The following is a 24790-nucleotide window of genomic DNA, read 5'->3' on the forward strand; positions in this document are numbered from 1 at the left end:
AAAAGCCACCACTGTTCTCTTGGTTAGAGAAGGATGGGCAGCGTTAGTTTAAACTGTCACATCTGCTTTGCTGGCAAAGGATCACCCAGGGATTCAGCCGAGGTGCAGACTAATCCCCGATGTCCTTCTGATGGTGTTTCAGCAGGGTTGCCCTCCCGGTTCCGTGCACCCCAGTGCTACCACAAGGGAGGAGGTGGTGGTGATGGTGGGATCCATGGCCACGCAGGACTCGCACTCCTCATGGGGCTGAGCTGTGGGTTCCACCTCCTCCCACGGCAGGTCCATCGTGTGCTGTGCTACACGCAGGCCTGTCTTCATTTGACCTTTCTATCCTGTATAGTCATTAGCATAATTACATGTATTTGAGAACAGGTAAAGCTCAAAATGAGCTGAAAAAGCTCTTGAGAAATAGAATATAACCATAGAATTTTCTTTTCTACTGAATAAGGGGTAAAATAGGGATCATTACTTCTTTGTGCAGGGTTGTGTTTGTGAGTTGTAGGTGGAATTGATGTTAATAATAAAAGCATCCAGCAATGTTTGAATAATGAGGTCCCATTTGCCCCTTGTGCGGTGCCAGTTAGCTGCGTGTGCTCTGTGTTCTGAAGCTGCAGACCCTCGACAGACCCGGGGTGGCTGCGGCTCAAGATAATCACTAGCAGCTTTCAAGGGCAGGAGATCATCTTGTGCTGTTCTTGTTCAGAAACAAACCCTTACTCAGCCAGAAAGACTGCTGCTGGAGCGGCTCTGAGACAATTATAGAACATCTGTATGGTTCGAGCTATGTTCTGGAGGCTGGTGGTTATAAAAAGACGCGTGGATTCACCACAGAAGAAGTAAAGAGAGGCCGTGTGTAACCCACACGCTGTTATTTAATTAAAATACAGTTGTGAGCCTTTTGCCAGCTGGGAAGTGTGTGCAGTGCTGCAGAGCATCGTGTTCTGGGGAGCCTGAGGAGAGAAAGAACAAGCACAAGTTGGTGTGCTCCCTGGCGAGCCCAGGCATCGCCGCAGCGTGGGGTGCACACCCCAGGCAGGAGACCTGCTGCTCTCCTATGGCTAATACAGTCCTTACCCCGTTGTGAAGGTGATTCATGTCCCTTCAACTGATTTTTAATCATGGCTTATGTTTTTCATACAGATGAAATGTCACCCGAACCAGAAACGCCCGAAACCACGATTCGCTACTTGCAGCTATTGAAAACTCTGTCCTTTAGACTTTCCAAGTGTGCTCCAGCTTTGGCTGGTTGATGTCATGGGGTCCTCTAAGGGCTCAGTGGATTCTTTTACCTACCAGAATAGAAGGGCTGGAAGCAGTCTGTTTTAATAACATGGAATAATAACCCTCCTCACACCCCCTGCACAGATCCAGGCAGAGCTCAGCTGTTGACGAGGAGGGGCGAGAAGAACAAATTGAGAGACTAAATTTAGTATTGCAGATAGCCTCAGATCAGCAGTTTTACAGTCTCCTAAGGATGAGGAAGGTAAATGGGACATTAACACAGGCGCAGCCCGCTCTTTTCTGGGAGGTCTAATGAAAAAGTGAATATATTCTCTAGGGAATTCTCAGATCCCTCAAGTCATGTACACATGTAGAGGCTCTTGCAGCAAGTGTGAGAGCTGAGGATCTTGGGTTGAATCTGGTCATGCATCTCCTCCCGTTCTGTGGTGGGTGTTACACCAGGTACTGGTTGAGTTTCAGTTCTGTGCCCATCCTGTCTCAGTGCAGGGATTGGTGGCTGACCCGTGTGGCAGCTACGGTCCACAGCTCTCTGATGGCTATTTCGGGGGGCTGCTGAATCAGACAGAGCCTGAACCCATCTGAAATAGCCAAGTGCCTCGTGAAGAATCCCTGTACTGCAGCAAGCACGGAGCTGTGCTCGCAAATGCACACGTTTGAAATGGAGAGCTCAGATCCAACAGCTTGAAAACGTGGGGCAAGTCTTGAATTTCAGCCTTGGGCACAGGCTCTCCATCGTTCCTGAATCATCATCCGTAACTGTCAGAATAGGTGTAGGGGGTTTCTCTCCCTTTAAAAATGTAAGGAGCACCCAGCTCTTGGGGCATCTGATCAGGAGTCTCTCTTCCCATGTCTGCACAAGAACAACCCTGTAGCTCTTTAAAACAAGAGCTGTGTAAGGGGCGAAAAATGTTTTTCTCTATTGGTTGCGTTCCTCTTTAACACCGAGGGTTTTATAGGGCTGCTCATTTGAGAATGTTCAAAACAAATGTAATGTATTCAGCAGTGAAGGAGAGCACAGGGAATGGGACACTGTCACCAGGTTTTTTTTTCTCGGAGCTAACTTGCAGGACGGTGGAGGCTTTCAAACAGTGCTTAAAAGGCCCCCCCCCCATTTCCTCAGAGCATCTCATGCTCCTGTGCCTGTTCGTAATACAGTAATACTCTATGTGAGAATCATTTCATAAGGCATCTAGAAATTATTCATTAATGTATGAACTAATACATCTAAATCTCTTCCTGAATGGTTTAGAGGAGGAGAGGATGATGCAAGACCATGGGACTTTGTATGGCAGATGAAGCAACAGCAACAAAACCCCCTTGAACAAACAAAGTGAGCAGCTCTCAACATGCCTTTTTTTGCCTTCAGACCCATATCTGGCTCCCCTCAGTTCTGAACTAGTCATGTCTTGACTCTGGAGAACTTTTTAAGCTTGTTAAATGAAATCCTTAGCTTTTATTTCTGCTGTCCTCCCAAATGGGCTGTTCCCAGGAATTCCCTGTCGGTGGCATCTCATTGCTCAGTATTAGCTGGTTTTGTCCGTGGGGTTCCCCCATTATCCCCATGCATTCAAGGCTTTCAGCCATGGTCCCAGACAGGACCTCCCAGCTGGGGAGGGAGCAGAGCTGGTGCTGCTAGCGAGCCCTTGCTCACAGAAGTGTCTGCAAGGAGGGGAAGGACTGCTTTATGTGGTCAGACCCGCTCAGCTTTGCTTTGAGCTCTGGTTTAATCCTTTTCTTGCACTGATGGCGTAGTCACTAACTTGGAAGTATCTTGTTGGAGTTTAGTCGTGTCATGAACGGTTAGAGGTGATGGTGCTGCCCCAGTGCCCAGTCAGTCACCAGGAGCAGGGTGAAGGCTTTGCCTGGAGCTGCCCATCCGAATAGGAAGCCTTTTGGTGTCAGCCAGACACTCCCTTGGCAGGGCTTTTGCTCCCGTTTCCCCACGGAAGGGTTAAAATCAGTAAGTGCACGTGACATATGCAAACTATGAATCATTCCAATAGATCTGTGCAACTCCTGCCTGCTCCGGCAGCAAGCAGATGCTGTTCCCCCGTTGCCGTGGTAACCCTGCCTGTACTATAATAAAGCCCAGCCCAGATCCTTCCTTAGGCAGACCTCTGCGGCTCTCCCACCTAGCTCATTGTTTCCTCTCCGGAGCAGAGGGAAGGCAGGGACACAGAGGAGGGAGCGGGATTCCGGAGCCAGCGTCCCTCCTCTCCTGCTGTGACCTCTCGTGCCTTACCCAGGGAGCGTTCGGAGCGGGGCAGGCATCCAGAGCCGGCGCAGCCCCAGTGCCTTGTGCAGCGCGTCCCTGGCTGCGCTGAGGAGCTGGGGTGGGCAGCGGGGCAAGGCTCCGTGCTGGCTGCGTCCCTCTGGGTGAAGCCCCTGGGAGCAGAGGAGCTGATGTCATCCAGGAGATCTCTGGGCAGGCTCCGAGCAGCGGCAGGTCCGGTCTGAAGGCAGCAGCTCCCCACGGGTCCCCTGCAGCTTCGCTGGGAGCTCGGCATCAGCACCTTGAGGATGGCTCTGACAGGGGAAGAGTGGTGAGGAGGGGGCGCTGCTGGGGGGATGCCTTCCTGCGGAGGTCCTGGGGAAGAAAGCCAATGGGATTTATTGCTCGGAAGGTCTAATCGTGTTGCTGCTAAATGGATTGTATAGAAGCATCAGAACTTTGTTTCAGGTACTGGCACCTGACAAGCTGCCGAGCCAGAATACGTTGGGTTTTATCCTTCTGATGGTATTTACAGCAAAACAAAAACTTGCCTTAAAAAGGGAGTTGCTTTTCCAGCTCTGAGAGGAGACAGTGAGAGACCAGGTCTCTGCCTGTAGACGGACCAATTTCAGGTGACTGTGTCAGGATTCAGACCTTGATTTCTCTCTCTAACATGGCTGAATTAAACGTGTTTTGATGGAACTCTGGAAATCTGATGGCAAGTGGGAAAATTCCTTGATTCCTTCGTACTTGACAAATACCAATCTCCAACCTCACCTCTCCTTTGCTATTTAAATACAGAAGTATGCTGATGGTTATCGTGCAGAGCTGTTTGCCTTTATGAGTGGAATCCTTTTAGCAGAAGCAAACCAGGGTTGTTAAGGAGAATCTCTTTGCCAGCAATTCCTCCTGAATATTGATTTCTCATCTCTGCTGGAGAAATGGATTACCTTGGAGACAAGCTGACAGTGGCACAAACCCACATGACCCAGTGGATGGGCACAGTGCGGAGATCCTTGCAGGAAGCACTAAATTTAGTCACTACTGCGGTTGCTCACGAGCGGACTAGCGGGGAAGGTGGCAGCAGGACTCCCTTCAAGAGGACCTCCTCCTTCAGGCACTTTGCATCCCGGAGCAGAGAGTCCTTCCGAAGGTTTTCAGTGCGGAGTCAGCAGAGGTTTTCCTCTTTGAGGAAGAGGCAGCCCAGTTCAGAGCCGCCCGAGCTTGTAAGCGAAACACCTTTTTGAGCCTCTCGAGGTAGATAACGCAATGCAAAAACCTTGGTGCTGTTGCAGCATTTGATCTTGATAACAGAACCTGTATCCCATCTGCTTTCCATGCAGAAATAGCCCCCCAAACTCTCGCAGGTAGTGGTGTGTGTCTGTCTGTCTGCTCCCAGCTGGTTCCTTTCCGCAGCACAGGTGGGTATTTTCGTGTGCCAGGGAACAGTTAGTCCAGGTTTGGGGAATGGGGGGGAAATGGTCTTGAACTGCTTTAAAACAACACAGCCAGATAGGACGAATATTTGGCTGACACTAGAACCAGAAAGTTAGTGTGAAACCGCACTTGGGTCATTGCCACACCGTGGGTCAGTGTCACTTTGAGCTCACGTTGGTATTTGTGATCTCTCAGTAAAAATACCTTGAGCTAAAGTTGTAATAAGCATGAAGTGCTGTCACTCTGCACTCAGTGATCATTATGCTCTTTTTTTCATTGAGAAAGAGGTGTTTTTCTCATTGTAATTGCTGTTTTGTCATGGAATAGAAGCCCCATGAGGGCTGCAGTGGGGTGTAATTTCACGGGGCAAAGGGAAGGTGAAGAGCTCTTGGTTCAACCCAGCCATGTGCCACACAGAGCCCCCATCCCCTCCCTTCTCCCTAAATGCCTTTCCAGGTTATTTTCAGGAAGGCCGATTGGCATTGAAGAGCCTCACAAAGTGGTGGAGGAGCTGGTGGCTGTGCAGACAGAAGCCCCATTCCAGCGGAAGGGGTGTGGGTCTGGTTTGGGGTCTGCCCCGCTCCTTGCGGGCAGTATGTGCCATCCCCCGTCCCTAGTCCTACCAAATACTGTCAGTGCTTTTAGGCTGTAGTGTGTGAAAGGTAAATGAATCCAGTTTATTTCACGGAGAGGAGCCTAAGCAGTGATTTGAGTTGTACCTGGAAGTGAGGGCTTAGGGCCGATGCTGGAGCTATGGACGTGCAGTGATTGACTTGAGTGGAGTCAGGCCAAAGCCTTGGGAGCAGCACAGGGGATAAATCCTGAGGAGCTTCCTCTCCGAAGTGGCTCCCATGTTGCTGGGTTTTGGCTTCTAAAGGAAGCAGGTAAGGTTGTGCAGTGCAAACACACGGAGTTGCTGCGGCCCCAGAGAGCGGCTGAAGGTAAAGCTGCATTCCTCGGGCAGGCGTGGCCCTGGTGTGCGGGCTATTTCCAGGGCTTTCTGTCAGCCCCGGTGCTGGCATTTTTGTCCTAGCTTGCTGCTCGCCTCCCGTTTGGAAAAGAAAACACTGTCAAGTGAGCACAAAAGAATGAGGAGGAAAATATTTGGTAACCACTGTTACAGCGCCAGCGCGGAGGAGCTCTGCTGCTGCCCTTCGTACGCTGATAACTGTGAGTTATTCGAATCATCCGACTGAAAAGCTCGTTTAAAGGAAGATGAGAATGGGAACGTGGAACCTGCGGAGGACAAGTGGACAACTTCCTTTGGGCTGCTTGTAGAGCAGGAATCGTGGGACACCCGGTGGCCTTTTTGCTCCGTCCCTGGTGGCAGCGTGGAGCTGCTCTTCCCCCCTTCCGCAGTCATTTGGTGTGTGCTTGGCTTTATGCATGAATGTGCTTTAACTTATGCCCAACTCCTGAGCTCAAACTTAAGGTTTTGGCACTTGTTCATAGCCTGCCCCCCCCCCCCCCCCCCAGAACAACTTGTGTATGTAGACCTTGAGCTATTTATTGTACTTTTATCTGGCTGGAACAGGGTCCTGGGTTTGCTTTGACCTTGGAGCTACTGATGTTTTTCTACAAAACAGCTGTGGAATTACTGTAAAGCACAGAATTCATCACAGCCTGAGCCTTTGTTGGTTTAGGGATGTGCTCTAGAGTAGGCCTCAGCGTTGGTACTTGAGTGATGCAGTTAAACTAGAGCAGTCAGGGAGTGGGGGCTCTCAGCTCCCATCTCTGGTGGCTTCTGGCTGAGAACTTAGCATCATACAAGACCGAGGAACCTGTCACAATTCGGGTCAAACAGCACAGTTTGAGGTAGTGTGTGTGAACTTCTTGACCTATAAATGCCTTGCTGCAGAGGCTGAAGGCAGGGGAGGTGTGAGGGTGAATCCTGCTGCATTGTGTAGCTGTGCACTTGTCCCCTCTCACGCCTTTGGACAGGATAGAGTTTGTATGGAGCTCCGGTCGCTGATCTAGAGGAATGAAGAGTGTTGCATTCAAGGCATTCATCCATTTGTAGGTATATCTCTGAATATACAATGCTTAGGCTCATAAATTGTCCTGTTTGCTGTAGTTGCCACCCTGTGTTTGCAGCAGCTGTAGTGGCAAAGGGCCGATGCCGTGTGTGCTGCCTGTTAGATCCGTGGTGGATCTATAGGCCTGGCATTCGTGCAGTTCCCAGACTTTGTGCAGGTAGAGGAACGGGGAGCTCAGCCCCTTCCTGCTAACCCACTGCAGCGAGTTTGAGCTGGTCACTGCTGCGTGTGGCTGGGGAAGGGCTCACGGGTGTCGGGGTGCTTTCTGAGGAAGAGGTTTCCATCGGCTATGGAGATGGAGGAGCTCTGGGGTTGGAGCGGGAGGGGGTTGATGTAACTGCTGATTTCCTTGCTGAGGTCAGGAAAGTGGGAATCGGGCTGCGAGAGAGAGGAAATGATTCCCTCTTCAAGCCCTTCTCCCCAAGCGCTCTGGAGGACGTACTCGCCGTGCTGCTTGGTTCCTCCCTCGTCACGTTCTCCTGTTGGATGCGGGGCTGGATTCCTGATGCAGCTCCCATCGTGGCCGCTGCTTCTCTGCAGTGCCACGGCCAGGGGGTTCTGCAGCAGGCTCCTGAGGAGGTGAGATGGGTGGATGCAGCTTGCTTAGAATGTGACCTGCTGGTTTTCATATGGGAGCCCAGGACACTGTCAGTTTGGGCCCCAGAAAGGCTCTTCTAACCTCCACTTGTTCTTTTTATCTTCTTGGTTTTAATTCGTACACCTTACCATGAGACCTCAATAAATCGATGTCTAACACAGGGCTGAGTCTGCAGGAAGTGCAGCCTAAAAGCAAGGACAATCCAGGGATAAAATGAACCCAAGAGCTAAAGCCGTTTGTCTTGTTCTCAAACAAGATCAGTCAGAGTTTAATGTGTGCAGACCACAAAGAGGAGTGCAGGGATAGTTTTGATTTTTAAATCAGTGGGACTGCTTGGAAAAGCTGTGGCTGCCCCATCCCTGGCAGTGCTCAAGGCCAGGTTGGACACAGGGGCTTGGAGCAAGCTGCTCCAGTGGAAGGGGTCCGTGCCCATGGCAGGGGTTGGAGCTGGAGGAGCTTTAAGGTCCCTTCCAACCCAAACCAGGCTGGGGTTCTGTGTTTATTTCCGAGCCAATATAAACTTGTGCAGTCAGCTTCCTTCTTGGGACTGTGGCTTTTCCCATTGGAATAGGATCCCTGTCCAACACAGAACGACAGGAGAGGGATGAGAGGAGCGCTGTTAAATCCTGGATGGCACCTCGGCTGTTAAAGAAGCATTGATCTGTGCTGTCCGGTCTGACTTTACCCAAGGTCTGTCTGCAAATGGGTGTCCTTTATGGTAAACACCCTTCAACAGTTTGTAAGAAGGAATTAAGGCAAGCTGGCATTTTTATTCCAAGCTTGGCAGTTTGGATCCTCATGAACTGTTTTGGCCTGATGTTCCCGGAGAGCACAATGAATTGCTCTCAGAAACACTTTGTTGTGGGAGTTGTTTGTCCTGTTTCGAGGTGGAGGGGAGGAGTGAAACTGTTTGGTTTAATTAATGGAGATACAAGGGCCAGTGTTGAAACAGTTTGGGCTTTTTCATTCTTAACAGCTTCTCTCTGGTTTAACAGGCCATGAACATAGCTGGCAGGAGGAATCTGGGCCATGAGATGCTGCAATGGGCATTTGCTAGAGTGCCTTTGTTGGTCCCTTGTTGTTCTGACAGGGATAATCACTTCAGCGACTTCCCTCTGGTTTTACTTGGCTGCCTGCAAGGAGGTGATTTTGACCATGTTAGAGCAGAAGAGAGGAACTAGAACTGGGCATTTTGTGCTCATTCACCTTGGGGGTTTAGGTTTCTTTGCCTTGTTTTTTGGGGGGTTATTTGTGTTCTTTGGGTTTGTTTTTAAGCGCTAAGTGCTATCGGGGGAAATAAGTTGCATTAAACAAATACATGGCTGAACGCAGTTCTTACCACTGGCAGTCCATTTGTATTGAGCTTTTGTAACAGTTGCAGGAAATCCTGGTGCTGGTTCATTGAGGGGGGGGATGTATTTTGACTGCTCTCATCTAAACCAAGCAATCCTGTCCCTTTCTGCAGATATTTAAACCCAGACGTTCAATTAAAGAGCACTTTTTTTCTCCCCCAGGAATGTTTGTTTGAAGTTTAACTTGTGTCTTAGGTGGCAAAACATTAACTGTGCAGAAGAGGTGTGAAATCAAGTATTTCAAGTAGGAGGTGTTGATTTCAAGTATGCAGCGTCTCAAAAAAAGCAAATAGCTTCACTTCCTAGCATAACAGCAGAAAACCGCCTTGGCTTGTTCTGGCTTGTGTCCCTTGTGATGCTGGAGACGAGGGATCCTGTTCAGCTCTGGGTGCCAGGTTTTAGTCCTGCTATGGAGGTAGGACAGCACTGCTGTGCTCAGAATCTCCCTGATGGGCAGGCCACCAGGGCTCTGTCCTGCTGGGTTTGTATTTCGTGGAGTTTAACGTCTATAGAGCTTGACTGCCTAAAGCTGGAAACAAAACTTGATGTCGAAACATGGAATGGTTTGGGTTGGAAGGGACCTCAAACCTCATCCAGTTCCAGTCCCTGCCACGGGCAGGGATACCTTCCACTAGAGCAGCTTGCTCCAAGCCCCAGTTGGTACAGGAGGGGTCTTAAAGATGTTCCCACCTATTTCCTCTGCTCTGCTTTGGTTTTCAACCACTTCTCAGAGGCCGTGCTCAGCCCTAGCAAGGTATATTTAGTATTTGGTTCTTGCCTGCTTTTTGCACGTCAAGTCAACCTCTGCTCTGTCTTCAGCCTTGCACTGAAACCACATGATAGGTGCGTGGTGAGTGTTCACAGCAAGTCATAGCAGCTCTATTTTCAGGGTATAAAACCTGTTAACTCTAAAATGGCTTTGAAATCCTCAGTGCAGTTAGCAGGTTCACTGGGAGTCATTGCAAAGCAGTGAGATCTCATTGCACACTGATAACCAGTTTCCTGGCTGGCAGAGCCAAGCAGGGGATGTTATTTTGTGTGTTCAAGAGGTGTGGGAAATCACAGAATCATGGAATGATTTGGATTGGAAGGGACCTTAAAGCTCCTCCAGCTCCAACCCCTGCCACGGGCAGGGACCCCTTCCACTAGAGCAGCTTGCTCCAAGCCCCTGTGTCCAACCTGGCCTTGAAACAACCCGTGTTTGGTAAGGTAAAAACACTGTCATCTTTGGGGATGTCACTGGCTGTTGCTTATCATATCCCAGTGGAAGAGGTAGAGAAGACACATACGGCTGAGGCAGCCCGGGGTTGCATGGCAACAGCGAGGATGTGGCTGACATCATTTATGAGAATGTTGTATACTGTGGCACTTGGTACCTACTCCAGTGCACAGGGGAAAATGAAGCACAGAATCAAAGAATATCTGGAGTTGGATGGAACCCACAGGATCATCAAGTCCAACTCCTGCCTCCTCACAGGGCATTTATTATTTAAAGGTTTTCTGAGTAGAACGGCAGTAGATCCTTAGGATTTAATGGTGCTAAATGTGCTGTGTGAGTGCTTTCAGACGTGGGCTGGGGCACCTTGTGTTTCCCCAGGCTCATGTACCCCTGCAGTTTGCCACATCAGACCAGCCTGTCCCCTCCAGGGCTTGTCCCACAGGGGCCAGCAGGATGTTCCTCTGGAGTGATTTAGAGCCATTCCCCTTGGCCTGTCCCCTCTCCAGGTTTCCTGCAGCCCCTTCAGGCACTGGAGCTGCTCTCAGGTCTCCCCTTCAGGAGTCTTCTCTTCTCCAGGCTGACCCAGCCCAGCTCTCTCAGCCTGGCTCCGGAGCAGAGCTGCTCCAGCCCTCGCAGCATCCCCATGGCCTCCTCTGGCCTCACTCCAGCAGCTCCACGTCCCTCTGGTGTTCTGGGATTGAGACTCCCATTACTTTTGTGGCTGCTCGTAGGCCTGGTCTCCAGCGTTTGTAAAGTGCTTCCTTGGTTGGAAGCGGGCATTCGGGAGGGCCGAGGGACTCGTGCTCGCTACCGCTGCTGCGGGTGGAGCCTGCCCTGGAGGTCTCTTAACTTCCCTCATCGGTGAGGTCAGAAAGAAAACGTACAATTCCTGGAACTGCTTATCCGGCACTGCACATGGCCGGGGGGAGGCAGGAGGTGCTGCTGCGGCCCAGGGCGCTGTGCTGAGGCAGTTACTCCTTTCTCAGACACTTGAGGTGGCAGATCTTCTCGCCTGCTCAATAGGAACCGGCTGGGGTGGTGGTCTTGAACCATGACTTACTCCCTGTGGGCAGCGCTCATTCGTCGCATAGTAAGTATATATGGAAATCCCAGGATGCTGGTCCCACCGAGTTAGGCTTTCCGCTTGCTGTGTAGGCATTTGGCTGCTTACCAAGAGAAAATATATAGGTTGTGAAGTGTTATATAAGGCCCTCTGAAAGCGTGGTGGGTTGCGTTGGTTGGTCGGTTTTGATGTGGTGCTGTGTTCTTGATAATTCTCTTAATGGTGCAGAATATGTAGTGTACCTTTTAGTAACGATCCTTAGAATAGTTCAGGTTAGAAGGGGCCTCTGGAGGTGGTGGAGCCCAGCATCCTGGTCAAAGCAGAGCCAACTGTGGAATAAGAGAGCAATACTTTAATAGAATAAGGTGTACTGCCATCTTCCTGGCCTAACAGAACAATTGGGATGGTTTTCTGCATCCACAAGGACTTGTAAACTCTCCTGAGTGCAGGGTCACTCTTAAAGGGCAAGGGAGGTCTGAATATGGGTGATTTAGCACGTGTGACTTCTTTTAATGATAAAAAGGAGGGAAAAAGAGACAAGAGAAAGAAGCTTTCCAATAAATAGGCACTTTTCTTTCCCTTTGAGTTGCACATTAAGAAGGCAGACTGATCACAACTTCATTCCATTGTGCAGTCGCATTCATCTGCAATTTATGCCAGCAGATTTTCACTTCTATTTCTTGCGCTTCAAGCTGTGGGGTGTCATTTTGGCTGTCGGATGTCTCGGTCTCTTTGGCAAACAAAGCTATTTTTAAGGCTGTCTGTGCGGATTCTGACTCATGAGATCTCTTTCAACTGGTGGAATAAAGACGTGGTGTATGAGGAATCCATCAGTGCAGAAGTTTTTCACATCCGTGTCTGCATTCGTGCTTGGTTACGGTTAATTTTTGTGCTGTAGGACCAATACTGTGTGCACATCACTTTCAGGAACTGGAAATTGCAGGAGTAATCAGCCCTGGCCTGTGGCCAAACCCAGCTTCATTCCAAGGGAGCACTGAAAGAGCCGTGATCATCATGTCTCATTTTAGAAGAACTAGAGGGAAATCAGTGTAGAGCTCGGCAGCTTTATTTTGTATGAAAATTAAGTTAGTTTTTTCCTGACTACTGGGATAAGAACGATGAAGTTGGAGATCAAAGATGGAGAATTACAGCACTTGAATCCTGGAGCAACAGTGCTGTTTATGTGATTGGGGAGATTTTTCTCTGATTATGAATAAGAAAGTTCCCAATTTGGGTTTATCTTGTGCGCTAAGAAGACACCAGACCCTGTTTTCCTCTGAAATGACTGGTTTTACTGTACCATGAATATTCTGTTTATTGAGGAGATGCTGTCTCTGGCCTCGCTCCACGTGTTGAACACCTCTGCCTTCAGCTCTGGTTGCTTCTGCCAAGGGATGGAGGAAGGAAGAGCATGGATCACGCATATTAGCACAAGCATGTCAAGTTACTAATGGGTGGTTGTCTCTTGTAGAGGAATGGTTTCTGTTCAGAGCAGGTCTGTTCTTAAGAGCAACAAAAGTCAGAGCCAGACGTGTCAGTGCTTCATCCTGCAGGATCCTGGGTTCTGTAGAGCTTCTGCATGAAAAAAGACCTCAACGTTGTCACGCTGGTACATTCAGTGTCCTATATTACTCTCCCAGTCTGTCATATTTTACAGCTCTTGATTTGTGATCTCAGTTTGTTCTTCATTCGTGCTCTTTGTCTGGAACACCAGGTTGTTCCAAGTAAAATGTCAGTGCCAGAAAATGCAAATGTATCTCTGTGATCAAATTGGAGTTGCTTGTGTCTCAAAAGCATCTCAGCCATAAAACACAATGGTATGTGTAGTACCAAAACACAATGGTATGTGTAGTACCAAAACACAATGGTATGTGTAGTACCAAAACACAATGGTATGTGTAGTTCTCAGTGTTTGGGTGATTTTGACTGGTAATTTAAAACCCGAAAGTTAATACAGACTATTAAGTGCTATCCAGAAAGTATAAAGGCCGATGGAGGATGGAAGTAGAGAAAATGATCCATCTCTTTTAACTATCCTCTACTGTGTTTGAAAAGTCAGCTCGTACTTCCCGACAGGAAAACCTCCTGAAGAGGAAGGAATGATTTTTCCCTGGCACCTCCAAGGACCCACTTTCAAATCCCCAGTTAAGAATTGCTGAGCCTTTAGAGGAGCAATCCATTTGCATGTAGATGTTCTGCTGCTGAGGCCGTGTTATCTGGGCCATCCATGCTTTCTCCTTCCAACCATCCCACTGGTGATAACGGCACTCATTATAAACAATGTCTCCTAAATGCCATGAAATGAAGTTGCTTTTCTGCTGCTCCCATTCCTGTTTCTAAGCTTTTCAGGCTGTGTTTCTAGCTAGAAACAGCGGGAGTGATTGCAGGTAATAGGCTCTATACACCCTGCATAGAAAGAAGGTGCATCAGTTGCAGCTGGTGGGAGACACTGGCTTCCAATGACAAGGAGATGCTCATGTGTGTTGGGTCATCTCCTGTCCAGGTCAGGGAGCGTTGTCCCACAGAGGGGTGCAGGTATGGGGCTTAACACAGATGCCACGTTTTCAGTGCAGAAAGCAGCTCTTTGTATCGATAAATACTCTGTATGCAGGGATTGCAAGAATGCAGTGGCTCGGAATGGGAGATGGGATTGGAAATAAATTCCTAACAAGGAAGTTTAGTCCTGGCTTTAAGGTGGCCAAGTGTAATTGGTGAATTCCAGCCCGTTATGGCAACGGAACTGTTAGTCGTTGAGCTGGGGCTGAGGGGATGCTGAGAGCTCTGACGGTGTCGTTGCAGGATCAGCTGAAGCAGTGCTTCTCCAGGCAGCCCGCGGGAGCCAAGGACACCGACACGCTCGTGCAGGAGCCCGACAGCCAGTACGGCACCTGGAACAACCCGCGCCACAGCGGGGACAGGTAAGGGCACCGGCTCCCACCGCATGGCTCTGCTTGCCTGAGTGAGGAGAGCAGCCCTTGGCTTGGGTGTGCAGGTGAGCATGGGGCTTCTCTAGAGCTTTGTGCTCGGTTTCAGTGCCCACGTGGTTTCTTCAGTCTGTCAGTGAGGAAATGTTCCCTTAATGTCTGCAAATTGCAGTCAGTTTTGAAATCTAAACTCCACCCTCAGTGAGAATGCAGCATCACCGCTTCTAAACCAGTGACAATGCCTGCTTGGACTGGAATAGACTGGGTTGGGTTGAAGGGACCTTAAAGCTCCTCCAGCTCCAACCCCTGCCACGGGCAGGGACCCCTTCCACTGGAGCAGCTTGCTCCAAGCCCCTGTGTCCAACCTGGCCTTGAGCACTGCCAGGGATGGGGCAGCCACAGCTTCTCTGGGCACCCTGTGCCAGCGCCTCAGCACCCTCACAGGGAAGAGCTTCTGCCTGAGAGCTCATCTCAGTCTCCCCTCGGGCAGCTTAAAGCCATTCCCCTTGTCCAAAGCCCCTCTCCAGCTTTCTTTTTGGCTTCTTTAGGCCTGGAAGCTGCTCTAAGGTCTGTCAGGTGAATGAAAGTTAGTATTACAGATGCTTTTCTATTATTAACATGATTTAATGAAATAAGCCTAGAGCACTGGAGTGTGAGGGTTTGTAACTTACACCTGTTGTGTCAATTATGGCTTCATCTACACTGAGCCAGTATCCTGTCTGCTCAGTGCAGTGTGAAAGTAGCATTTTCTCTGGGTTTTTAATGCTATACTTGCTGAGATCTTATAGCAGACATTAGTGTCAATTATGTTTGGTGTGTTCTATGCTCGAGAACAGTGTGTTATAAATATTTTATTGCTGATGAGCTCAGGGTAGCTTTCAGGCTGAAGTCAGTGAGCTCACTGACATGCCAACAGTGACATCCAAGCCTCCTGTTAAATTAACTTGGATTTCAGGATGTTATAGGCACTTTCTGAAACCAGTTTCTTAACAGCAGTGCTGTCTCAGCTCGGGAACAGACAGCAGTTGAATGCAGCTTCAAACCTGGGGGATTCTTCCTGATCAGAAAAGCTCCACCTGGAAATGGTGGTTCTTTGAAGTGCTGAACTCAGTCCCCATGTCCTGGAGCTTTGTTTCCACTCGAAGAAACGTTTGGTTTCTTCTGCTTTTACAGTGTACTGATGACAGTATAGCGACTCTTCAGTGTTTTGCCACCCCCTTGCTCTGCTTTAACTTGACTTAAGGCTCACTGCAGGGGAATTACTGGTGTATTCATTCAGACACTTAGAGGAATGGGAATAACGTACTTTAAAATGTTAAAGTAATAACGGGAATCTTCCTGGAATCTGCATTTTGCTTGCAGTGTATGTTTTATGAATCAGAGGCCTTGTCATAAGGACAAGGGCATCCGTTCTGCTGCTCTTGCTGTGGGTGATGGAGCACGTCCCAGGGCTCTGCTGCTGCGGTGCTTATGTCCTTCTCTGCTCAGCCAGAGGCAGGAACTTAGAGGAGGCTTTGATAACTCAGCCTTCCTGTTTTGCCTGGCTCACTTCCCTTAGACTGTGTATCTCCCCAGCCACACAGCCCCGGGCTTGTGTTCCTTGGGCACCTTGATACGCCTGCCCAGGCGCTGAACTGAGCACGCTGAGCACACTGGCACCTGAGTCCTGGGGAGCAAAGAAGGAATATAATGACAACAGGGACAAAACAACATCACCATCCTGGTGCTGCTGTGCCAGAGGAGCTTCCAGCCCCTGGCATTTTCATAGGTTCATGGAATGCCAGAGTGGTTTGGGTTGGAAGGGACCTTAAAGCTCATCCGGTTCCAACCAGATTAGGAACCATCCTGTGAAATTAGGAGCCTCGACTCCTAATTCTGTGTAATAAAGCAACACATTCTTTATGGCCTCGCAGCACTGGCTTGCTAAAACAAATGGAATTTAATTACAGTTGACAGTGAGGATTGATCTCGGTTTACTGTGTATGTGTGGTGCCCATGCTGCTGGCATTTGTGGGGGCTGGATGTAGGATAGGTTTTCAGAGAAGCAAGTGTCTGTAAATGGCACCAGTTGCACACTGTTGGTAGCTTATGGATGTGCTCATAAAACTTGGAATCTTAATGAAGTGATAGAAGAAGATGCATAATACATCATCTTCCATATTCTAGTGGATCTAAAGCCTAAGGCCACAGATACCAAGTACCATTCAAAGCAAAACCAGCAGACAAACCCTTCCCCCTGGAGCTCATTAGAACCATTGCTTAATTATCCTGGGGCCCACACAGAAGGAGAGAAGAGGCATTCACTGTGCCCATGTGCTGGAAACCCTGCGTGCAGGCTTTGCTCTGCCAGGCTGGAAATACACCACGCACTGCGGCTTGGTAGAACGTTGTTATTCAACAGCTCCTGAGTGTTTGCCTCTGAAACCACCATTGGACTGTACCAAATACTAAGGTCTATTGTTCAAAATGTGTTGTGTTCCTGCATAAGTGTTGAGATTTTGAGGGGTTTTGAACAGTTTTCCTGGATATTTGATGAAGAAAAGGTTCTCGGTAACAACAGGCTCTTGTTAAGCAAAAAACCCACATACCTATATGAAATATACACTATTACATTAGCAATAGACTCATATGAATTTAAATAAATACAATCTGAGTATTATATATGTGTGTGGAGATACTCAAGGCCCACGTGGATAAGTTCCTGTGTGATGTACTCTAGGTTACCCTGCTCTTGCAGGAGGGTTGGACTAGATGATCTTTTGAGGTCCCTTCCAACCCTTAGGATTCTGTGATTCTGTGTGTATATACACACATGTATATGTATATAATATATAATGTGTATGTAATATAATGTATAGAATATGTGTAATATAATGAATATAATATATATATAAAAGTGTCCTCCTGGGGAGAAGGGAACATGAACAAGTGATCTTGAAAGCTCTGCAAGTACCTCCTAGTGTCCCACAGGAATCCACTTACAGGAGAAGGATTGATTGTTCTGGATTGATAAGCATTTATATGTATTTGAGATTATTTTGGATGAGAAAGGAGTAGAATCTTTTATCAGTTTCTCTTTGCCTGAGGCCTGCAAGCAGGGCATTATTCTTCACGGTGGTTTCACATGTACACAGTGCCAAAGCGTAAGGTCTGCTGTTGTTAGATATTAAACAGGGAGATCACTGGTGGGGTTTATTTCCTGGCTGTTATTTCCCTGCTGTTTCCCTCATCTTGTCTGTGTGTATATATTCAGAGGGGCCTTTGTGCTGGGGCAAAGAAACCCCAAGCAATGACAGAATGTTACAATCCAGTCATTACAGTCTGTCTGTGTACTTGCATCATTCAGTACACTGTAAATTCACGGGGGTAAAAAGCTGTGCTAACGAAAGCGATCCACACCCTTGCTGCTGGTACCTGCTGCATCCAAACATGCCTTTGGTACTTGTTTCAGTTCTGCCTTTCTTTATCATCCGCTGAGTATGTGTGATCCAGACTGTCCTGGCTTGTGTTTGTCTCTCAGATTCCCTTGTCTTCATTTGCAGCTTTGTGCCCGAATCTCCTTCCTTGGAAAACGATGTCATTTCAACAAGAAAGCAGGCTCCCAACAGCCACCCGTCCTCACTGTCCTCACAGACAGAAGCTGCCTCTCTGCCTGATCACCATGACTTCTCTAAAGACCAAAGGAGCACGAGTTTGGATCGATCCAGCACTGACATGGACTCTACTGATGGCACAGATTTACCTCCTCCGGGAGATACCTACCCTGATGGAAAGACCCCTGACTTCTCTTTCATTGATGTAAGTTACCATAATGGGAAACAACTTCTTCGTTAACTATATAGTTACCTGTGTTGGTCTGAATGGAAACTTTGCACTCAGGCTTCCTCTGGCTTTTCTTTATCCCATGGAGTTTTCCCAACTGACTTCCTGCCTGAAAAGTTTCACATCAAAGCTACAGAGTTGTTCTAGTTTCTTTAGTGCTTAGATTTTTGAGAGATTCCAGAGCTATTGGCCTTGGGTAATGTCTGCCAGTGGCTTAATAAAGTTGCTGTTTCTGCTCCTCGAGGAGCTGTAACAGAAGAGTTAAATGGCTTTCTGAACACTGGAAGCAAATATCACAAATAGCTGCTGACTGCCGTGCTATGAGCCATGCTATGAAGACATTGACTAGTATTTTTCTTAATTACAATTGGTCTCCATCTGAAGCCACTTACAATTGCCCTTGAAGGGACTTCTTTCATACTTAAGATCTTTGCAGTTAGTGTGAGAACAGCGATTTCCTGGGCTGTGGTTAAAGGTGTCTCTTTAAAACACGAATAGCTGCAAGTTCAGCTGGCAATATGCTGGTTTAATGAGGAGTTTACTCCTGACCTCTTGAAAAGACACAAACCCACATCTCCTGAAGAAGGGGAGGGGGCTCAGTGCCGTTTGCTCATTACCAACAAGTCTCTTGGTACAAATTGCTTTAAACAAATAAATCAGAGCTCCTTCTTTTGCCCTGTAACTGTTGCCTTACCTTCAGAGCCAGAGATGGATGTGTTGGAAAAGACTGAGCGCAGAGCTTTGTGACTGCTGTGACACTTCACTTGCAACATGACAACTTCCTTGTTGCTGGTGAGCAGCTGGACGTGCCTGTGGATGCCAGCCCGTCAGCACAATGAAATCCCAGCACTCTGCTGCAAGAGAATTTAGTGGAGTTGCTCTGTTTAGGTCCCAGTTATCTTCTCAGCCTTCAGCTGGTACTAGCGAGCAAGGCTGCGTTCTGAAAACACTGGAGGAACCAAAATCCTATTTATTACAGTTAGTTTTCTATTAATTTAGCTAAAATAATTCATGCACATCAGGCATCCACAGCCAAGAGAGATCAAAGAAGGAGCATTGCACCCCGTTAGCCACAGTCTAGCTTACCCTCATTAGAAATTCTCTTTAATTTTAATATAGTTTTAAGTAACTACAAGAATAATAATCAGGCAAATATCTACAGTTCAATTAAACTGAAGGGGAGATGACTTATTTTCAGGCTGGCTGAGGTAAAGGGTTTGTCTCTCTTTCCAGCAAACCACTGTTCTGGACTCCAGCGCTCTGAAAACACGTGTGCAGCTCAGCAAGAAGAGACGGCGCCGGGCTCCTATTTCCCACTCCCTTAGAAGAAGCAGAGGGCTGGAGTTTGAGAACAGATTTTCTTTGACAGAAGAACCCGACAATACCTGGATGTTTAAAGATTCCACAGGTATCCCTCCCTACCCGAAATAACCAGCTCGGGTCACTTTGGTTGCCAGGGCAGGAGTTTTTAACTGCTACAACATACCTGAAGTTGCACTGAGGTTTAACAGCAGTTGCCTTTTCCTGCCTCTGGGTCATCCCCTAAATCAAGTCTCCCCCCTCCATTCCTTGGAGCCTTTGGAGCAAGGGAAGCTGCAGCACCAGACCTGCTGAAGACCACGGTGAAGGAGAATGTTGCTGCAGTTTCCCTGAGCTTCTGGCTGCTGACTTAAAGAGAATTTTGCTCACTGCGGAAATCCTGAGTTTGGAAGTTGCTGCAGTTGGATGCATTCTCTCCCATTGAAACTTACCTCACACTGTGTGATCAACCGAGATGTTTAGAAGCAGCAACATGCATTAAACTAGGAATACCTTCTGCTCCCTCACCTGTCAGCAAGAAATCTTTCTATTGCTGAGTACCTAGTATGTTTGTTGAAGCACTGAGCTCAGTCCTGTGGTGTGTTAACATAACTCTTAGAATCATAGAATAGTTAGGGTTGGAAAGGACCTTAAGATCATCCAGTTCCAACCCCCCTGCCGTCGGCAGGGACACCTCACACTAAACCATGGCACCCAAGGCTTCATCCAACCTGGCCTTGAACACTGCCAGGGATGGAGCATTCACAACCTCCCTGGGCAACCCGTTCCAGTGCCTCACCAGCCTAACAGGAAAGAATTTCCTCCTTAGATCCAATCTAAACTTCCCCTGTTTCAGTTTTAACCCATTACCCCTTGTCCTGTCACTCCAGTCTCTAATGAAGAGTCCCTCCCCAGCATCCCTATAGGCCCCCTTCAGATACTGGAAGCTGCTCTGAGGTCTCCACGCAGCTTCTCTTCTCCAGGCTGAACAGCCCCAACTTTCTCTTAATACACATTTGAATGGAAGGGGGAGATCTAGAACAAGGTACAGGTGAAGAGCTTGCTGACTAACGGCTTTTCCTCTCCTCTGCTGCTTCTCTTTTAAACAATCAATTAGAAGAGAAGAAAACTATGCAACAGGAGGATTCTGATGAGGAAGACAGGGTCCAGCATCCTGCCAGGTCACCGTCTCTACAAGCCCAGAGGCTCCCCGTGTTTCCAGGAATGGATCATTCTGTTCTCAAGGTGCGTGTGGGCAGAAGCTGTCAGCTGAGAGTTAAACCGGGTCGGGAGCTGCACGTCCCCTCCAGGAGCAGAGCTGGGAGGCTCTGCTGGAGAGGTCTGCGGGGTGGGTGTGATGGGTGGAAACACCACCCGGTTACCTGGCTTATTTTAACTCTTGGCTAGAAATAGGAAGTGATTTGGACCAAAACAAGCTTTGCGTCAGCAAACACGCATTTGAGCCTGCAAGGTTCATAAGGAATCCCTTCAGTGATTTCAGACATAGATCTTTGTGGGCTTGTAAATCTCTTCCGTTCCAAACACCAGCTGAATGTTGCCTTAACAAGGAGCCCTTCTCTTTTGTATTCAGGCTCAGCTGCGGAGAAGACAAGGGTCGGAAAGTCCTGCTGAAATAAGTTCTGCTCAGCCCTTCAAATCCCCTAAACCACAACCGCAGCTCGGAGCTCCCGGCAGCAGAGTGCTGCCCTCCAGTGTAGAGAAGGAGGACAGGTGAGAGACTGCCTCGGCGTCGGAAAGATGCTAAACTCATTTTGGGGGGGGAAAACCAGGATGCAGATGCACTTCCCGAGGCTCATGGGGAAAATGGGATATTCCTTTTTTATTCTGTAATGAATTTTTGTAATTGAAGAGGGTTTTTTTATATCGTAGGTCAGAAGAAAAGTCTCCTCAGTGGCTGAAGGAGCTGAAATCAAAGAAGAGACAGAGCCATTATGAGAATCAGGTTTGAAAAGGTATCTTCTGACAGAAAGAGGGGCTGTGCAGTGGGAGAGAAACACGTGCAAAACGTTTCCTTACCAGTGCAGTAAACCAGCTCTGTAAGCATAAACGTTGAAGCAGACTTACCAAGAAGCATGCCCCCAGGAACGTGCAGTAATTCCGTGCTGTGGCAGAGCACTTCTGGAAGAGAAGCTTTCATTCACAGGTGATACACATCCCCTGGTTGTCTGCAGCTGGTTTCAGTCTGTTTGTGCCTCCATCAAGAAGGAGTCTGTGAGTGGGTAACTGAGGCTTGCACGCAGCCTGAAAACCTTGGTGTATGTTCTTTCAGCAGCATCCTGGGCAGCTCATTTAACACGTTCATTAGGCCCAGACAACACTACAGCAGTACTGGTTTGTGAGGGCTTTCCTGTCACACTGAGAGGGCTCTGACTGTGTTCTTGACCGTGTCATCCCGTGGCCTAATTGCTCCTTTCTTTGCAGGTAGTGATTCTAACTAGAAGACAATGAAGAAGTTTAACAGAAGCCTTAACTCATCTGAACCTAAAATTCACACGTCACGTTGCTGCTGTTTGCTTCCTGCCTCAACTGCTATGTGCATGGTGCCTTCCTGTTTCGTGGAGAAAGCTGCTTCATCTTCATAGTCAAATACAAAGCTGTATCTTTTTGGATGTGGGAGGACAGTCACCTGGGCCTGCCTGAAAGAAGAACCCGTGGCTCATAGGTGGCCCTTCAGAAGGTCAGGAAAGATGGGAATACTTGACCTAGGAGCGGCAAAGTCACTCGTTGTTGAACAGAGACTACACTTCTCCAGAGGTTTTCAGCGACAGAGAAGGGTGACTGCTGGTAGCCACGTCACGTGGAAGGTTGGGCTTTGTGTTTGGTTATGAAAATAACAATTTTAATCAGATTTATCTTTTTCTTTCTTTTTTTTGTGGAGAAACTAGTGAGCTCCTGTTTCGGCTGAAGCCTGTGGAGGGTGCGAGCGAGCGAACAAACCATGTTTACTGCCATACTGCAAAGGAAACTTGAGGATTTCTTGTAAAATGTATTTTTGATTGGCTGGTATTTCCGTGTGCTCTGCTGCGCCAGCAGACGGGGTCACTTTTAGGTGAACACAAGGTTGACTTTTGTCACTATGAAATGCTATACTCTGTGTTTTGTCAGCATGTGGAATAATTGCTTCCTTGGAATGTCCTTCCTAAAGAGGATCGAGCAATAACGTCAACCAGTTCTCTCTGAAAACCGTAACTGTGTAAATACTGTTTTTATAACAAAAAAGGAAGGGAAGAGGGAGGATGTTACACTCATATCAGGGTTCCAGTTAATTCTTGAATGTCACTTTAATAGCAGTTTGGGTGGTCCCACTTCATAGTTTGATTTGTTAGTCTGTAAATACCAGGTTTAAGGTTTTATTTTTATGCTGATTTTATGGGATAACCTCAATGTGATCTTCAGCTTCTCAGATCATTTCCTTTCCTGTTGCTAAGACCGATGTTCTAATAGCGGCATAGATCTCATGCACAACACGGGTGTTACAGAGACCACTGATATCTCAAGTGTGTTCATATCTTTGAATACAGATTCTGAAACAGCAACCCAGGTGTCCATGTCAGACATGCTTTATTCTCCCCCCAGATAAGTGCTCTTTCCAGTAAACCTTTCCAAGCTGTAGCCCCTCGAGGGAGGTTATTCTGTCATGTCAGTATGGCCCCAATGCCGTGGCTGGGGTGGGAGCGGGGCCTGCTCCTTCCTTTGCCCTCCCCGTGTCCTGCTTTTGGGTTTCCCTGGGTATTAATGATAAAGCACCAGCACTTGAACTCATTTCCTTTTATTACAATCAGCGTTTCGGGAAGCTTGATCTTCCTGGGGTTGCCACAGGGGTGCATCTGCGAGCCACAGTGGCATGCCTGCTCTGCCGGCTATCCAGCTTGTAGCTGCCAAAACCATGTGCCAATTCTTCTCATGGAGGAGTCATAGAGGAGGGGAATTTTAGTCCCAGTCTGCTCGTAGGGAATGACAGCAGTATGTCAAGAGACAAGTCCCATATGCCCAGATCTCTCTCCCAGATTTAGTTCCGATAGCAGCTCCCTGTACTTAATGGAGATGAAACGAATATGTTTCTTTTAGGGGAAAAAAAACCTTTCCTTGCTGCTTTGCCCCATTTCACATCGGAGCTGTTGCAGTGTTAGAGTTTCACAGCCCCTTCTGCTACCAGATAAGAAACGATCACCCCAGCTTTCTGCCAAGCCTTTCATTCTGTGTGGGTTTAACCTGGGCCACGAGATGGGCTTCCAGTTGGATGCGGTCAACCACTACTGAAGAGCTGCTCTCAGCTCACTTTACCATGTTGCACATAATTCCTTCCCTCTCCTTTAGCTGATGGTGGAAATGGCGACTCCTAAGCTTCGCTTGTGTGTCTTTTGGGATGTGTTTTGTGATGGCAGCACTCAAGGGTACCATCAGTTCCATCAGCGGCTGTGAAAGGAGCAGCGATGCTTTGCTTACTCAGATGAAGTGGGGCTGACTTCAAACAGTACCTAGAAATCAGGTAAATTCCCCTGCTCACCAGAGTATTTACCCAGGCTCCATGCTCAAATCCAGCAGGTTGAGAGTGTTGCATTACCGAGAGCTGGAGGATTTACTGGTTCTTGGTCTCATAAATGAAGGCTGGAAGGTGTGTAACTGAAGTGTTTGCTCTGCGTTTGAGGAACCTGAGGGGATTAACACCAGGTTTCCACAAAGCCCTTTGAATGTGTATGCATTTCCACATCTGCTTGGACAATGCACTGAACCTGACTGTATTTAATAGTTTAACCTACTACTAAGAAATGTTTAACGCTTAAATGTCTAATTAAAAAGCATCTTTAGAATGTTGTTGAATGGGAAGGTGTTTTTTCTGCTCTATCATTTCTTTATGTTGTACATGGATTAAATACCTACTCCCTTCTCTTCAGGTTATCTATGTAATAAAAGATATAGAAATCAGTTATTACTACGTAACTGATAGAACATTCTGTAATACACTTTATATAATTCTATTTTGATTCCAAATAATGCTTGTTTGACTTTGTTACGCTCTTGCTTTTGTTGCCACGTAGTTCTTTTGCTGCTAATGTAAGATGGGAGCGAGCTCTTGACCTCAGCACTTAAGGGATGAGTCCTCTTGAGTTACTGGAACCTGCCTTAGAGCAGGATCAGCTCTTGTCCTAACAGAGGCTGAGTAATAACAAGCGTGATGGAGATCCTGGCACTCCAGCATCTCTACCCAATGCTGTGTAAGAGTCAAGGTGTATGGAATTCAGAAGTCGTTTCTGCTGCGCTGCTCTTGTTCTTACCAGGAATCCCTCCAGTTCGGTGGGGGGTTTTACCCAGCCATTCTGTCCCGTTTCATTGCAGTCCCACTTGTGGATCCCTTCCCTCTCATTTTCCTGTTTGCAGATGCACCTCTCTGAGGTCTGTGCGGCTCGAATTTGAGCCCTGAGCTGCTTTGGTTTTACTTCCTGTGGAGAAAGGCGCCGCTTCTGCTCTTCAGCCTTTGAGGTCTGGAAGTGCCCCTATAGGAATTACCCCCTCCTTCTGCTCGCACAAAGTTTGTTCACCCTCTGTTTGCAAACAGTTACTGGG

The 24790-nt window shown here is 47.9% G+C and overlaps 1 protein-coding gene across 4 annotated transcripts in view; it reads left to right on the forward strand.

Moving 5' to 3' along the window:
• KIAA1671 (KIAA1671 ortholog) overlaps positions 1 to 22761 on the forward strand; it is a 64868-nt gene extending 42107 nt beyond the window's left edge. For 2 of the 4 annotated variants that reach the window (XM_061466504.1, XM_061466507.1), the window contains 7 exons: positions 13959 to 14077; positions 17626 to 17881; positions 19139 to 19313; positions 20322 to 20449; positions 20796 to 20935; positions 21095 to 21177; positions 21647 to 22761. In XM_061466504.1, coding sequence (XP_061322488.1) covers positions 13959 to 14077; positions 17626 to 17881; positions 19139 to 19313; positions 20322 to 20449; positions 20796 to 20935; positions 21095 to 21173 — 897 coding nt within the window. In that variant the 3' untranslated portion in view covers positions 21174 to 21177; positions 21647 to 22761. Of the gene's footprint in view, positions 1 to 3653; positions 4681 to 11026; positions 11187 to 13958; positions 14078 to 17625; positions 17882 to 19138; positions 19314 to 20321; positions 20450 to 20795; positions 20936 to 21094; positions 21178 to 21646 lie in introns of those variants that run through there. The other 2 variants (XM_061466505.1, XM_061466508.1) reach the window with 2 other exon arrangements.
• Positions 22762 to 24790: the final 2029 nt, after the last annotated feature.

This window comes from Pezoporus flaviventris, unplaced genomic scaffold (genome assembly GCF_033815535.1).
Source record: "Pezoporus flaviventris isolate CSIRO_AGI_PZ_B2104156 unplaced genomic scaffold, CSIRO_AGI_Pfla_v1 ptg000041l, whole genome shotgun sequence".
NCBI classification, from domain to species: Eukaryota; Metazoa; Chordata; class Aves; order Psittaciformes; family Psittacidae; genus Pezoporus; species Pezoporus flaviventris.